Source organism: Lissotriton vulgaris, chromosome 2_1 (assembly GCF_964263255.1).
Source record: "Lissotriton vulgaris chromosome 2_1, aLisVul1.2, whole genome shotgun sequence".
NCBI lineage: Eukaryota > Metazoa > Chordata > Amphibia > Caudata > Salamandridae > Lissotriton > Lissotriton vulgaris.
Window position 1 is genome coordinate 2,105,187,800 of NC_141687.1, and position 13,839 is coordinate 2,105,201,638.

The following is a 13,839-nucleotide window of genomic DNA, read 5'->3' on the forward strand; positions in this document are numbered from 1 at the left end:
ATCCCAAAAGCGGCCAATCTGTCCAGAAGTAGGGTATGGCTGACATTATTAGATCTGTCAGCGGCATTCGATACTACCAGGGCGCTCGGCTTTTTACTGTCAGCCATACCTCTGACCTCATCTAGCACTGAAAGCATCACTAATTCAGTGCTATGGTGTGCCCGGAAACCTGCTTGCCGCTCATGGAGTAGATGGTGCGACTCCAGGAATGCTGAGAGAGAGCTCAGAACATGCTGTTCCAAAATTTTGGACAGAAAAGGCAGCTGGGATATAGGCCTATCCTTTTTAGGTCTCGCCTTTACCATTCCGCAGGAATGGGAAATGGGGAGAATTCAAGTCGGCAAAATCCTCTTCAAACCAAGGGCTTTCAGCCCCGCGGTTTTCTTGCAGTTCACGTGAATCACATGAGCAAACATGCACGCGCATTCACGGCCAGGGCTTCTCTTCCCCTAGCAGCACTCCTCCCACACCAGCAACTCCCCCCTCCCACACCAGCACCTCCCCTCTCTCTCCCCGCAAACACAGCCTTGCCGTAGCAGCACTCCTCACACACCAGCACCTACCCCCCTCCCACACAGCACCTCCCCTCTCTCTCCCCGCAAACAAAGCCTTGCCCAGGCAGCACTCCTCCCACACCAGCATCTCCCCCATCCCACACCAGCACCTCCCCTCTCTCTCCCCGCAAACACAGCCTTGCCCTAGCAGCACTCCTCCCATACCAGCACCTCCCCCTTCCCACACCAGCACCTCCCCTCTCTCTCCCCGCAAACACAGCCTTGTTAAATCTAACAGCCCATGTTTCTTTGCAAATATGCCACCTACAGCTCCACAGAGGGGGAAAACACGTTACTACTCACACTTGTACCATCCGGTCATCTTCTCTCACTGACTGCCAGTGTTCCACAACAAAATCTTTGCACATAATATGTGGCGAGAGGTGGGCGTGATGCTATGCGAATGGCTTTAAAAGCAATGCTCAAGTTTTTGATTCTTGTTTGTTTCTAACAAGCCTGCAATGGGTTGACGTAAAGACCATTTTATTTCTGTGCGTACTTATTTATGTATGTGTTTTATATTTACTTTCCATAATTGACCTTTGTGTAGGGTGTTCTAGAATGTTCCAAGCCTGCTGACTCAGTCTCTGCAGCAGGACAGCACACGCTCATTCACGTACAAGCAGTTCTGTGGTCGATCACTCTCGTACTGTCCAGTGAGTTGAAAATACGTGCTTTCTAAACAAACTTGCTGCAAGGCTGCAGTCGGCAGGCTGAAACACTGGGGGCTTCGCAGGCAGGCACCCACGCGCGGTATTGTCTGCTTGCGAGTTTAGGGGTCAGTTCTGAAATTTCAGGATTAGTAAATTTAATATCCTGTCAAAATTCGCATGATAATGAATGGCGGCGGGCCTCGCCGGCTGAGCTGGCAAGGACCGCCGCCATGCTGCAGCCTGAGAGATAGCGCGGTTAATTTATGAACACAGAATTATGCTGTGCTGGCGTGAGAAGAGCTGGTCACATGAGATCAGCGTCGCCGGTGTGTGAGGCTGCGTGCATTTGTGTGTGCGTGAGACTATAAACAGATATGTGGGTACTGGGAGGGGGTTGTGTGCGGGGTTTTGCTGGTGTGTGGAATTGATTCTTAGAACTGTGCTTACAAGTTTAACTTGATTTTGCTACAAAAAACATTTTTACAACTAGCAAATCAAAAACAAAATGAGGTATTGCTGCAGAACTTGGTGGTTGGTGTGATACATGAAGCCAATGATAACAGAAAAACTGTCATTGTAAATAATGTAACTAGTGAACACATTAAATCGACCAGTGGTACAGCCTTGCCCTAGCAGCATTCCTCCCACACCAGCACCTCCCCTCTCTTTCCCCGCAAACACAGCCTTGCCGATTATTCAGGGCCAGCCACAGGCCGGCCGAACCTCCCCAGCCAGCTTCCCCCAGGCCGTATCAGCACTCCTCCCACACCTTTGAAGTGAAGCTTAGCTTCACTTCAAAGGCCCCTGCTGTCGCATTTCTCCTCCCCCTCCCCTTCTCTGCCTTCCCTCCGTCTTCTTTCCACCGTCTTCTTTCCAGGTTGAAAGAAACATCTGCTTAATTTATGTAGGAACACTTTTACCCCATGAAGGTAACCTTAATCAAAGAGGATAAGGAAAGACACTGTATAGCTTATGCTTATTTTGGATTTTCCCATCTATATTAAATCGGTAGATAGACCATTCGCTATCCAGTAACATTTAAAGATATTCAGCTTTTCCTTCGTGGTCAGTAAGCATGCCTCGACTCACTCTCTAGATTCTCTGTAACTCTTCTGGAACTCAAGGCCCCAGCGAGAACTCGGACAGCATCACTGACAAAGCCAACAGGTAAAGCGTTATTGCTGCATATTGTTTTTATCAGCACAACTGCTAGCATGTGATTAGAGCAGTCAGACACAAAAGGTAAGCATTGTACTTTTAGTATAATGTGCAGTGTGCTTGCTACATGTGTACCGTGCATCGTCATTGTGCTCTGTGTATAATGTGCAGTGTGTTATGTGAAGAACGTGCATCCTCACTGGGCTGTGTGCATGGTGTGCATTGAGATATGTGATGAATGTGCATTGAGCAGCACGTGTAACGTCACTGTGCTGGGTGTACAGTGTGAATCGTGTTATGTGAAGAATGTGCAGTGTCATGTGTATAACCTGCTTCATTGTATATGTATATTGTGCATTGTGCTACATGTATACCATGAATAGTCATTGTGCTCTGTGTATAATGTGCATTGAGCTATGTATGTAACGTGAATCGCCACTGTGCTAAGTGTATGTGCTATATGTATAACATGGATTGTACTATGTGTATAACTGGCATGTACTATGCGTAGCGTGTGTTTTGTGCTAACACACAAAGAGACTGTAAACACCGCACTGCTTACATCACTTCCTGGGTGAAGGCAGCGGAATACACAGACAGTGAGCATGCTTGCAGTGTGACCTGGGCCCTACATGTGAGTTCCCTTCATATGATCAAACTCTTAAGCAAGGCACCTTCTGGCCAGACTCAATCCTTTCACAACATAGGACTTCCGAGTTTCCAAAGTGCGAGTCCATTTAAGAGCAAGCTCAGGAACAAAAAGCATTGGCAAAGACAAAAGGTCTCGCCTTTAAAAGACCCGGTCGTCGACTTTGCCAATGATTGTTTCCCTTGACATTATGAAAAATAATAATTACAAAATGGCTGTCACTGCATCACAAAGCTGTGTGTGCGCCATTTTGGCCGTTCTAAAAAAAAATCATTTACCATCCAAGATGGCAGGCAGCCATTTTAGAATAGTAAATTTTAAAAACAAGTATGCATGATGTTATGCAAAGCAACAGAAGCAAGCACTCCGGTAGCAGTGTGCTATCCCTGGGCCTTTGCAGCAATAATAATACAAATTAAGCAAGTGTGGGAAGCGGACATGCGGGGATCACGATGAGTGGCGAAGCAAGTGACCCAGTAATAGTCTTTCAAACACGCAACGCCACTCACACCCACGCAAGCCCACTATCATCCACGCAATGCCACTCACCCAAGCAACACCACTCACACACGCAACACAACTCACCCACGCAACTCCACTCACACGCAACGCCACTCATCCACGCAACGCCACTCATCCACGCAACACCACTCATCCACGCAATGCCACTCATCCATGCAACGCCACTCATCCATGCAACGCCACTCACACATGCAATGCCACTCACACATGCAACGCCACTCACCAACGCAACACCACTCACACATGCAACACCACTCAACCACGCAACGCCACTCACTCACGCAAATCCACTCACAACCACGCAGTGGCACTTTTACCCACACAGCACCACTTTCAGACACACAACGCCACTCACACCCACGCAAGCCCACTCCCACACGCAACGCCACACTCACCCATGCAATGCCACTCACACACGCAACGCAACTCACACACGGAACGCCACTCACCCACGCAAGCCCACTCTCACACACGCAACGCCACACTCACCCATGCAATGCCACTCACACACGCAACGCAACTCACACACGGAACGCCACTCACCCACGCGACAACACTCACCCACGCGACAACACTCACCCACGCAACGCCACTCACCCACGCAACGCCACTCACCCACGCAACGCCACTCACTCAAAGCCACTCACACCCACGCAGTGCCACTTTAACCCACACTGTGCAGTGCACAATAGGTCTTGCAGTAGGAAAGTTGGAGCTATTGGTTTTGTAAATGACAAAGCCCTTTATGTTTTTAAAATGAAAACAAAAATAAAAGGCATTGTTATTTGCAATTGTAATAGCTCCAACTTTCCTACTGCGAGACCTATTGGCAACGCCAGTGCTTGTTTAAGTTAGTGGGATCCGCCCCCGGCTTTTTTATTAGGGGACTAACTCGTGCTTCTTTGAAACTAGAGGGGAGCTGGCCAATATCTAATGATTTATTCAATAGGGAGATAAGATGATTCTCTAAAGTAGGGAGCGCCAAACGAAAGATGCTAGGAGGGCATGGGTCTGCAGGCGAGCCTGACTTAGTTCGGTTCATAAGTTGACCTAAGGCTGTGGAGTCAATCAAAGGAAATTTAATGATGGTGCGCTCAGAAGAGGGGGCTTGAGAATGGGAGGAAGAAGGTAAAGAGTAACAGCTGGGGGAGTTCTGAATGTCGGAAAGAATAGTTTCTACCTTATCAAGAAAGTAGTGTTGAAAGATGTTACAATAAATCGGGGATTCTACTTTTCCTACCTTCTTGCTCAGTTCATTTAAGATCTTAAAAGTTCCTTTCTGAACATTCTCTGCGTTATTAATTTGTGATTGCTGACAGAATGTGATTTTTATACTGTTTAAGAAATATTCTATAATGATCCCTGTCTGTGGAGTCCTTTGTTTTCCTCCAGAGTCTTTCTAAAGGGCGGAGCTTTATTTTGTATTCTCTCATGGAAGGGTTAAACCATGGAGCTCCTTTCACTGCTCTACTTATCTTTTGATTTTTTCAGAAGCAATTAAATCAATGGCCTGACTAAGATTTAGCATCACATTCGCAATTTCCTGCTCTAAATCTCCAAGTGTATCGTGTGACTGTATATTATTTTTGAGAAGGGTGTCCGTCAGAGTCTCTGAGTCAATTTTCCTCCATTGACGTACTTTCTTAAATTTTTGGGGTAATGATTGAGACCGATATCCATCCATCGGGATGTCGCAGTTTATCAGGTAATGGTCTGACCATATACAGGGTAGGACACTGGTTAGAACAACATCCGGGTCTGAAGTCCAGATAAGGTCGAGAGTATGGCCTTTATCATGTGTGGGTTTATCCACTCGTTGTTGGAGTCCAAGTGTGGTCATAGTGATCTCCAGAAGTTGAGTTGCCACATCCTTAGACATTTCATCCCAGTGGACGTTGAATCTCCAGTTATTAATACTTTTTGATAGCGCGTGCAGACGTCTGAGATGATGGGGGTTAGAAGATCATTAAACAAATAGGTGGATTTTGGGGGGCGATAAACTGTAAGAACAGCAAGGCAGGTGTTCCTCAATGTAATTTTCACCCCAAGTAGGTTGGCTAAATCGACTGTTTCTGCCATTAGTTTAGTGACAGTTAGATGTTTTTTGAAAAGAATAGCTACGCCACCACCTCGAGCATTGTCTGCACGATTCTGCCACATAGGATCATATTCATTAGGGAAGGCGGCTATGATATCAGGTACGGAGCTATCGCCCATCCACGTTTCTGTAAGAGTCAATACATCTATGACCCCACTATGGCAATTAACTTGGTTGCATCATATAGCAGGATTGGAAGTATTTAAAAAATGGGACACATTAGGCATTACTGTGCTTGGGAGTGTGTGGTTAGGGGGTCACCTGTGGACATTCCAGGATATACAGACTCTATACAAACAACCCACACCCAGTTTCACAAATACTTGCAATTATGTCACAGCCTTGCAGCTAACATCTCCCCGGACCCTGATGTTACAGAGGTCAGCCCCCTGGAGGTAAATGGGAGGTTGACCATGGGTGCTATATCCCAGATCTGCCAGTCCTTGATAGTAAACTCCCCAAACCAGTTTGCCATAATAATAATAAATAATAGTTACATTTGTAAAGCGCCTGGTTACACTGAGACCAGTGTGTCCCCGCGCTACGGTAACAATGCAAACAGCAGCAGCAGCAGCCATAAACAGGCAATAATTTAAGAAGGCGGAAATAAATGTGTCTACAGACCTTCCCTAAAGATGGATTCAGAACACTCCAGCCGGGGTGCCTAAGAAAGCGAATTCCACAATTGGGCTGCAAGATGACAAAACGAGCGTCTACCCATCCTGGCTCTTTTAATTTTGGGGACATGCACCCTACCTGTTCCACAGGACCTTAGCAGTCTAGTAGGTGCACAAGGAGTTAGAACACCATGCAAGTATGTGGGTCCTTTTCTTTGTAAAATTCAATTGCTCACACACAAAGCCTTGAATTTCACTCTTTCTCTGATAGAGAGCAAGTGCAAAGAAGCCAGCACACATGTCGCTGAAGCACTCTTAGGGAGCATGAGGATTAATCTTGCTGCTGCATTCTGAATACATTGCAAGCGCCGCAGGCATCTGACAGTAGCACCCAGGTACAGAATATTGCTGTAGTCCAGGCGAGATGTTACCAGCGCGTGAACAAGAATTTTCCTGGATTCCATGGGGAGGGTGTCAAGGGTTTTCCGAAGTTTCCTCAGAAGTAGTCGAAGGACAACTTATTATCCACCCAAATCCCGAGATTCTTAGCTTGTTCACAAGGTATGGGGGTGGGGCCCAGTGACTGGGGCCACCACGCCGAGGACCATACTGATGGAGCCTTGCCTATCACCAGCACCTCGGTTTGACACCCATTTAGCCTCAGGCAGTTGTTTGCCATCCAGTCGCCAGTTCTTGAAGGCAGGATACAAAATTGGAGGCAGCACCGGCCTGGGCCCGGGTCAAAGAGACCACCAGCTGGGTGTCATCAGCATAGGACAAGGCATTAATCACAAATTTATCTGAGATTTTAGCCATGCTGAGATCAGATGTGGAAAGCATGGCTTGGGGAACTGGATGAAGCGGAGTGGAGGGAAGTTAGTAGGGCCCTTTGAGAACGTTTCATATATGCTTGCCTCGGATTCAGCTCAGTTATCCACACTCAACTTACACGACCAACCAGTGACTCCACGCAGCAGGTAGATACACCCAAGCTTCCCCTGACATGGATTGTTACCACGTGGCCAGGACTTGTACCATGAGGACTCCATAATGGAAGAAGATAGCATTGGAACTTTTGCTTGTGCTTGGTAGGCCTCTGGACCTCACCCTTAGACCTACTGAAGACCTGGGTGGTCCGCGTCCGGAGCGTACATTCATTGGGGTTGCCACATTGGTAGCCAAGTGAGGCATTGCCCTATGATGGAAATTCCAGCAGCATCCTCGTTTGCGGGGTGGCGGGAGGGGGTGGACTGGTGTGCCTAACAAAAAACCCTATCTGCACGGCAAGTGACTCTATGCACAAACCTGGGAAGTGGTGGGAATACTATGGTATGCATACACTTTACTGAATATAGTCTCCTATAATTTTGGCAACAATAATCATCGCAACCGATGATTATTATTGTATTTGTGTTTGGAAAATAACGTTAGTTTATACAAAACATGTAATCTTTTTCTAAATTGTTGTAGGATTTTTCAGGTGTTGTGACTTTTACTTTATTACTGTTTGAGTACTTTACACATTGTCTTTAAGTTAAGCCTGATTGCTCCATGCCAAGCTACCAGAGGGGTGAGTGCAGGCTAATTTGGGGGTTTCGTTCTGACTTCACCCTGACAAGGATTGTTGTTCCTGCCTGACCAGGGTTTCACACTTCTCAACCAGAAACCCACTTTCTTACAACATAGACGTATGAATTGTTATATTATCTCTGTCTGGTTAGTTTGGTGCATTTTTCTTGTGCGTGGGTGGTCAAGGGTAGTAATGCATTAAGGTCAATTATATATTTTATATGCATCTTTTTATAACTGGTAAATGCTGGCTGGCTTGTAAACATAATACAAGGACTCCACCTCTTCAAAATATTCTATAGATAATGGATAATTTAGCATTTATTTTTTCTGTTTGTTTATTAAAAGAGGGAGCAACAGGAAATATTTTCAAGACCAGTTTCGACGTGCGTTAACCTATATGATGATGAAGATGAACAAATCAGGTAAAATGTGTTCTCTTTTACCGGAATTCATTGTTTAACGAATGGCATCACTGTTGTGCTATAATTATCTTTTATAACATCTGTCAGTATGATGTGCTTCGATGCTGTCTTGTGGCTCTCGCCAGTAATAGCGCACTTGCTTATTATGATGCTCGGTGCTTTGCCTTCCTGCTAGACTTATCTTTTTTTGTGGTTGTTTAAAATGTTGGAATGATTGTGTAAAGAGAAATAAAAGAGAACCTAACTCCACCTGAGGACTGCATGAAGAATTTAGTATCCTGCCTTTTTTTAGCCAAGGGCTTGAGTCTACCATACATTTGCCTGCATTGGTGAGACTTTCTATAATACAATCATCATTGTACACCTCCATATGCATTACTGCAACACTGCATAATGACCTATCCTACATTACCAAGTTTAAAGCTATTGCCAGGGAATCAAACTGGCCTGGTTTAAGAGTCATCAAAACGAGCTAAAGGATGTACCAAAGGGTTGATCTAGTTCAAGTAAAGAGGCCAGATTATTTTCTGACCTGGTTGCTGTAATGCTTCAAATTAATAGTCAAACTAAAAACATAGAGAACATGAAAAGGAGCGCCAGCAATCTTTCGACCTCCTTTCTACACTGCCCTTCACTCATCCCTGCCATCTGAAGAAACGTCTCATTAACAGGAATAACCCATAAAGATGATTATCACTCTAGGTTCTATTTCTAAAAAAGCAGATTAAGAAAGATGGGATTTTTAATGTATTATATATAATGTAATAAAGGTCATCTAATAGGAAATTGCCAAAATTATGTTGGGAAACAAATCCACTCCCCTTTGAATAACAATATCTTATATGGGATTATTTTATCTGCTAATGACGTGTGGTCAGAGTAAGGTGTAAGCAACTCTTGACTGGCATGGTACAACATCTGTCTGAGAAAGCCACTGTTTTGTGTGATTTACAAATTGCAAAATCATTGCAAATGTATTCTTTTTGTCAACCCTCCTCTCATATCTAAAGAAAGTGAAGACATTTTGGGCTACCACGCTAATGCAGCCTTTTTGACCTTAAAACAAATGTTTATACCTGTACTTCTTAAATCCAACCAGATAACTCAAAACCATTAGTTGTAGAGTCCGGTTCTTCTGATAATGTATTTGGTTTTGCTGTATTTCAATCAAATCCTTTAGGTGAAGAACATGCTATGGCTTTTCTCCCAAGAAAACTTGATCAATCGGAAAATAATTCGGTTTTGAATTAGGAATTATTGGAAATAAAAGATTCTTTTTTGGAACGGTGGCACCTCTGCATGGTATCCCAATACAAAATAGTGGCCACTCAAATCTAAATGTTCTCAGCAAATGGAGTGTAAGAATAGTTAACAAGCCAGGTGCACGAATATCTTTTTACAGTGTGTTTTTGTATAACCTACTTTCCTGGAACCCAAAATATAGTAGGCAAGTCATTGTCTAGAAATCATCAGAATGAAATCTATTCTCACCAACAAAGGGATTCTTCATTATATGGCATTATTTTGCTACAATCCCTCTTTTCTGACTGAAATAAAACAAAAGACCTTTGCTTTGATGCAAGTCGATACACATTCATTAACAATAGATTGGTAAAGTATTTATTGGGTATGGAGGATCTCTGGAAAACATCAGACCAAGGTGGATCAGCTCTGCTTATTCTTATCGATTTGAGCGCAGCCTTCAATACCGTCTCCCACTTGATCCTGAAACACAGGTTTGAGTCTTTAGGAATTATGGGCGATGTCCAGAAAGGAGTACAGCCATTTTAATACAACAGAAGCTTTCAGGTCGGGGAAGGGCCCTGCTGGATGGAGGTCCATCAGCTCAAATGTGGAGTACCCCAGGCGTGTGTGTGTGTGTGTGTATGGATTTATGTATGTATGTATGTATGTATGTATATATCTCCCCTCTGGCTGACGTTATTTGTTCAGCTGGGTTAACAATGGTGTTGCATGCCTACAACACCCAGGTCGTTGTTTCTTTGGTACCTAACAGCCATACTGTGGCAAATCTGTTCACCTGCTTGAAGCAAGTCCACAAATGGATGACCAATAGTTGCCTCAAGCTAAATGGTGACAAGATGGACGCCATGGTGGTTGGGAACAACTCTTATCCAGTATTGGTGTATCTTTCATAGATTCACATGCCTGAATCATTCCCCGTCGTCGTAGTAGGAGTCCCATGGTACAAATAACATAGCAGTAAGTAGTGAAAAAATATAGGCCGATAGATGCAAACATGCATTATATAGCCTATTATTCTCTTTTTGTAAAAAGGACCAAACTGAAAACCACAACCAATCCGAGACCAGCACCATGTAGTACCTTCCCAAGAGAGGCTGAGTTCCTCAGATTTTCACCGCACTTCGTTGTGTAAGGGAGTCTATCTGATACTTTATCAGGATAATGTCGGATTCTAAAGGATTATTCAGACCTTACCAGTCCTGTGGAAAGAAGAATGTTCACATTGATGATGCCCACAAAGACTGTATTTACTGCCTTTATCCAAAGCATGAAGCAAGGCACTGTAAGATCTGCCGCACTTTCCCTACTAAAACCTTGAGGGATAAAGAAGGATGGCTTTTATTATGGTTGAAAAAGAAGAATGACGCCTCTTCAGATTTAGAAAGTGATATTTCCTCTAAGTCTCATAAGAGACAGAGGTCACCTGAGGGTCAGCCTGAGGAGTAAAGGAAACAACCTAAAACCGCTCACATGGCGAAAGCATCCCTTGATCAGGAGAAAAAACATAGTCCCCTCAGGGATTTCATCCCCTCAGTCTGCAGGTACTTCAAAAGCCACATCTGCTAAGAAAACCTCCTCAGGTTTTACAGCCTTACCTGCTACTTCCACAACTTCAACTATGTCATCTTCCAGACCGTCAACGATGTCAACTTATTTTTATTTATTTATTTTAAAGGTTTTATATAGCGCTGGTTAGACCCAGAGGTATCAGAGCGCTTTACATGAGTATCAGATCATAATTGCAGGTTACATTGGTACAAAAGGTTACACAGTTATTAGAGCCTGGCAACATAGAGACCAGTAAGGTTGAGAAAAACAAAAAGGACATATACGTAAGAGAAAAAGCAGGCAAGGGGAGATATTCAGGAGAGGAGGGGGTAAGAACAGGGGAAGTAGAGAGAATGGAGGAGGGGAAGAGGAGGTAATGGTGATAGAACACAGCGTGGTAAGAGGGGGGGGGAAGGTGACAGGGACACAAACTGGTAGACGAGTCAGAGTTGCGTCCAAAGTCCAGTAAACTGTCATCCCAGGGGAAGTGGTATAATTTCCCCATCTCTGTTGCAAGAGGCTCCCTAAACGCAGTGGACTCTCTCAGAGGGGGTCTCTGAGACTCCAAGACCCACATACTGGATCCTTCCCCAAAAAGGGGAGAGGGAGTGCTTTGGCAAGGGGTGCCATGCCATACCTCAACTGTGAGTGGCTCCCTAGGCACTGTGGACTCTCACCGGGTACGCTGAGATTCCAATATATAAATATTGGATCTTTCCCCAACAAGGGGAGAAGGAGTGCTTAGTCAAAGAGTACAAAAGGACAAGGGGACTAGGCGGTGTAGCTGGCAAGGGGAAAAATTCAGGAGAGAGGGGATAGGAGCAAAGGAAGTAGACAATGAGAGAAAGTGCTAAATGGGAGACAAGGAAAAAGCATAGTTACAGAAATATGATGGGGGGGTGGGCGAGACAGGGAGACGGGGACAAAAATTGGGACCAGAGTCTGGCTGGGTAGGTGACGGTCAGGGGGTGAGCCAAGGCCGATCTCCTCAATAGCTGAACCGAATAGCTCCACCGGGCGTCGGACATAGTGCTCATGCTCCGCTGTCAGGGTGGAAAACAGGAGTACTCAGAGAGAGTCAGATTTGGGTGGAGGGGGGAGAAACCATGGTCCAAATGAATTCCAGACGCCATCATTGGGTTAAATGTCACTTGCATACACTGGCGTACAACTGCATTCAATAGCTTTTTATATCACATCTCTGCGGTGGGAGCCACCATTTAAGGTGTCCGCATCAGGGTCAGGCAAGTCGGGTAGGACGGGTCGGTGGCCTTTAGCAGTACAGCACAGCGTTCATTCATAGAGGAATGTCAAATGTTTATCTAACTTTTCTCTGTGAGACCACTTTGCGATGTCGACTACCAAGCTTGTATTGCAGTAACTTCAAAAACACAGTAAATCACGCTGCTCGCATCCGATTCTGAGAGAGATCAGGTCGCAATGATGCTCCTTCCGCCGCCCGGGGCCACCCAGCGCGCACACCCTCACGATGATACCACCCAGCCGCCAGAGGCCTGCCTGTCAGCGACCAGGCAAGTGTTTTCACTCGGCTCCTCTCCTGGCGTCGTGTAGACCCGCGGTGCGGTAGTCCGCAAGACACCGAGCAGCTATGTTGCTCCCGGTCTGAACATCTGCACTTCTCTCACGCGGATCGTGGTCACAGGCTCATCTGGTCTCCCCCACACCAAGGAGGAAAGCAGGGTGCACCGGCACTCCGCCCTGACTCGCATAGCCCAACAATGCACACACTGCCAGCAATGCACTCAATGCCCAAGAGAGACCTCCGCTGTTTTAGGTCTGCCAAGCAGTTTCCAAGGAGAATCTGGCCATTTAGTGCTGACACTGTCCTTCGCAGCTCCGCGGCAACCTCGCCAGCGCCGCAGCCCAACACGAAGGATGTTCCCTTCTTGGGCGGTATGCGGACTAGCCCTAGGGGGCCCCCCTTGGTTGCGGTGTATTAAAGGATCTATCTCATCGACATTGCCTTGATCATCGACTACACCTCTGTCGTCAAGGGCATCCAAAGCTAAAACCTCGACGTCTACTGCACCGTCGCCGAGCAAGAATTTGTTGTAGAGAAAACCATCACCGATAATATCGCCGTCGACGGCACAGACGTCGACGACTAAACCATCGTCGACGGAAGAGACGTCGACGATGACACCACCGTCGACAATGACATCGTCAGCGGCAATATTGCCACCGTCAATGACTGATCCGTTGACAACGAAGATTTCACCAGCAGTTATGTATGCCCCTTTTTCAACGCCAGTTTTGCAAAGGGCGCGCATGGAGTTTAAAACCCCAAAGATTTTACCTCTTATGTATGACTATGTCCCAGCAATCTTCTAGATGTTGAAGATACTGATGACGAGGAGGGTCAATTCGGAGCAGCTTATAGCCCCTCACAACTGAATGTTAAGTGTCAGGAGGATGATGACTATGCGGAGGAGGCGCACTACTACCAACAGTATGAAGCTCCTCCTGCTCATTATAGACAATATAGATACATGGAGCAGCCTGTGCAACAACCTCCTCAATTCCCACCTGCATTACTACTAAACCTCCAGAGTATGCTGCCGGGCTACAGAAAGAGGTTACCTCCTCAAGAACAGGAAACTGTAGTACCTCCACCACAGCCAGCGGCTACACCACCGTTGCCGCCTTCTGTCATGCCAACTCATGTTATCCCTCTTTCTTCACAAGAGGAGGGAGAGGAGAGAGAAGAAGGGGAGATTCCAGACCCTTCGACACCCGCGGACGAATGGGATGATTACGTA

The 13,839-nt window shown here is 45.8% G+C and overlaps 1 protein-coding gene across 3 annotated transcripts in view; it reads left to right on the top strand.

The window, feature by feature from the left end:
- The window catches only part of TEX9 (testis expressed 9), a 414,747-nt gene that overhangs the window by 48,978 nt on the left and 351,930 nt on the right, over positions 1–13,839 (top strand). For 2 of the 3 annotated variants that reach the window (XM_086958349.1, XM_086958350.1), the window contains exon 4: positions 8,169–8,245. The exons of the other annotated variant lie outside the window; for it this stretch is intronic. In XM_086958349.1, the coding sequence (XP_086814475.1) occupies positions 8,169–8,245 (77 nt within the window). The remainder of the gene's footprint in view (positions 1–8,168; positions 8,246–13,839) is intronic. 3 annotated transcript variants of the gene reach the window in all.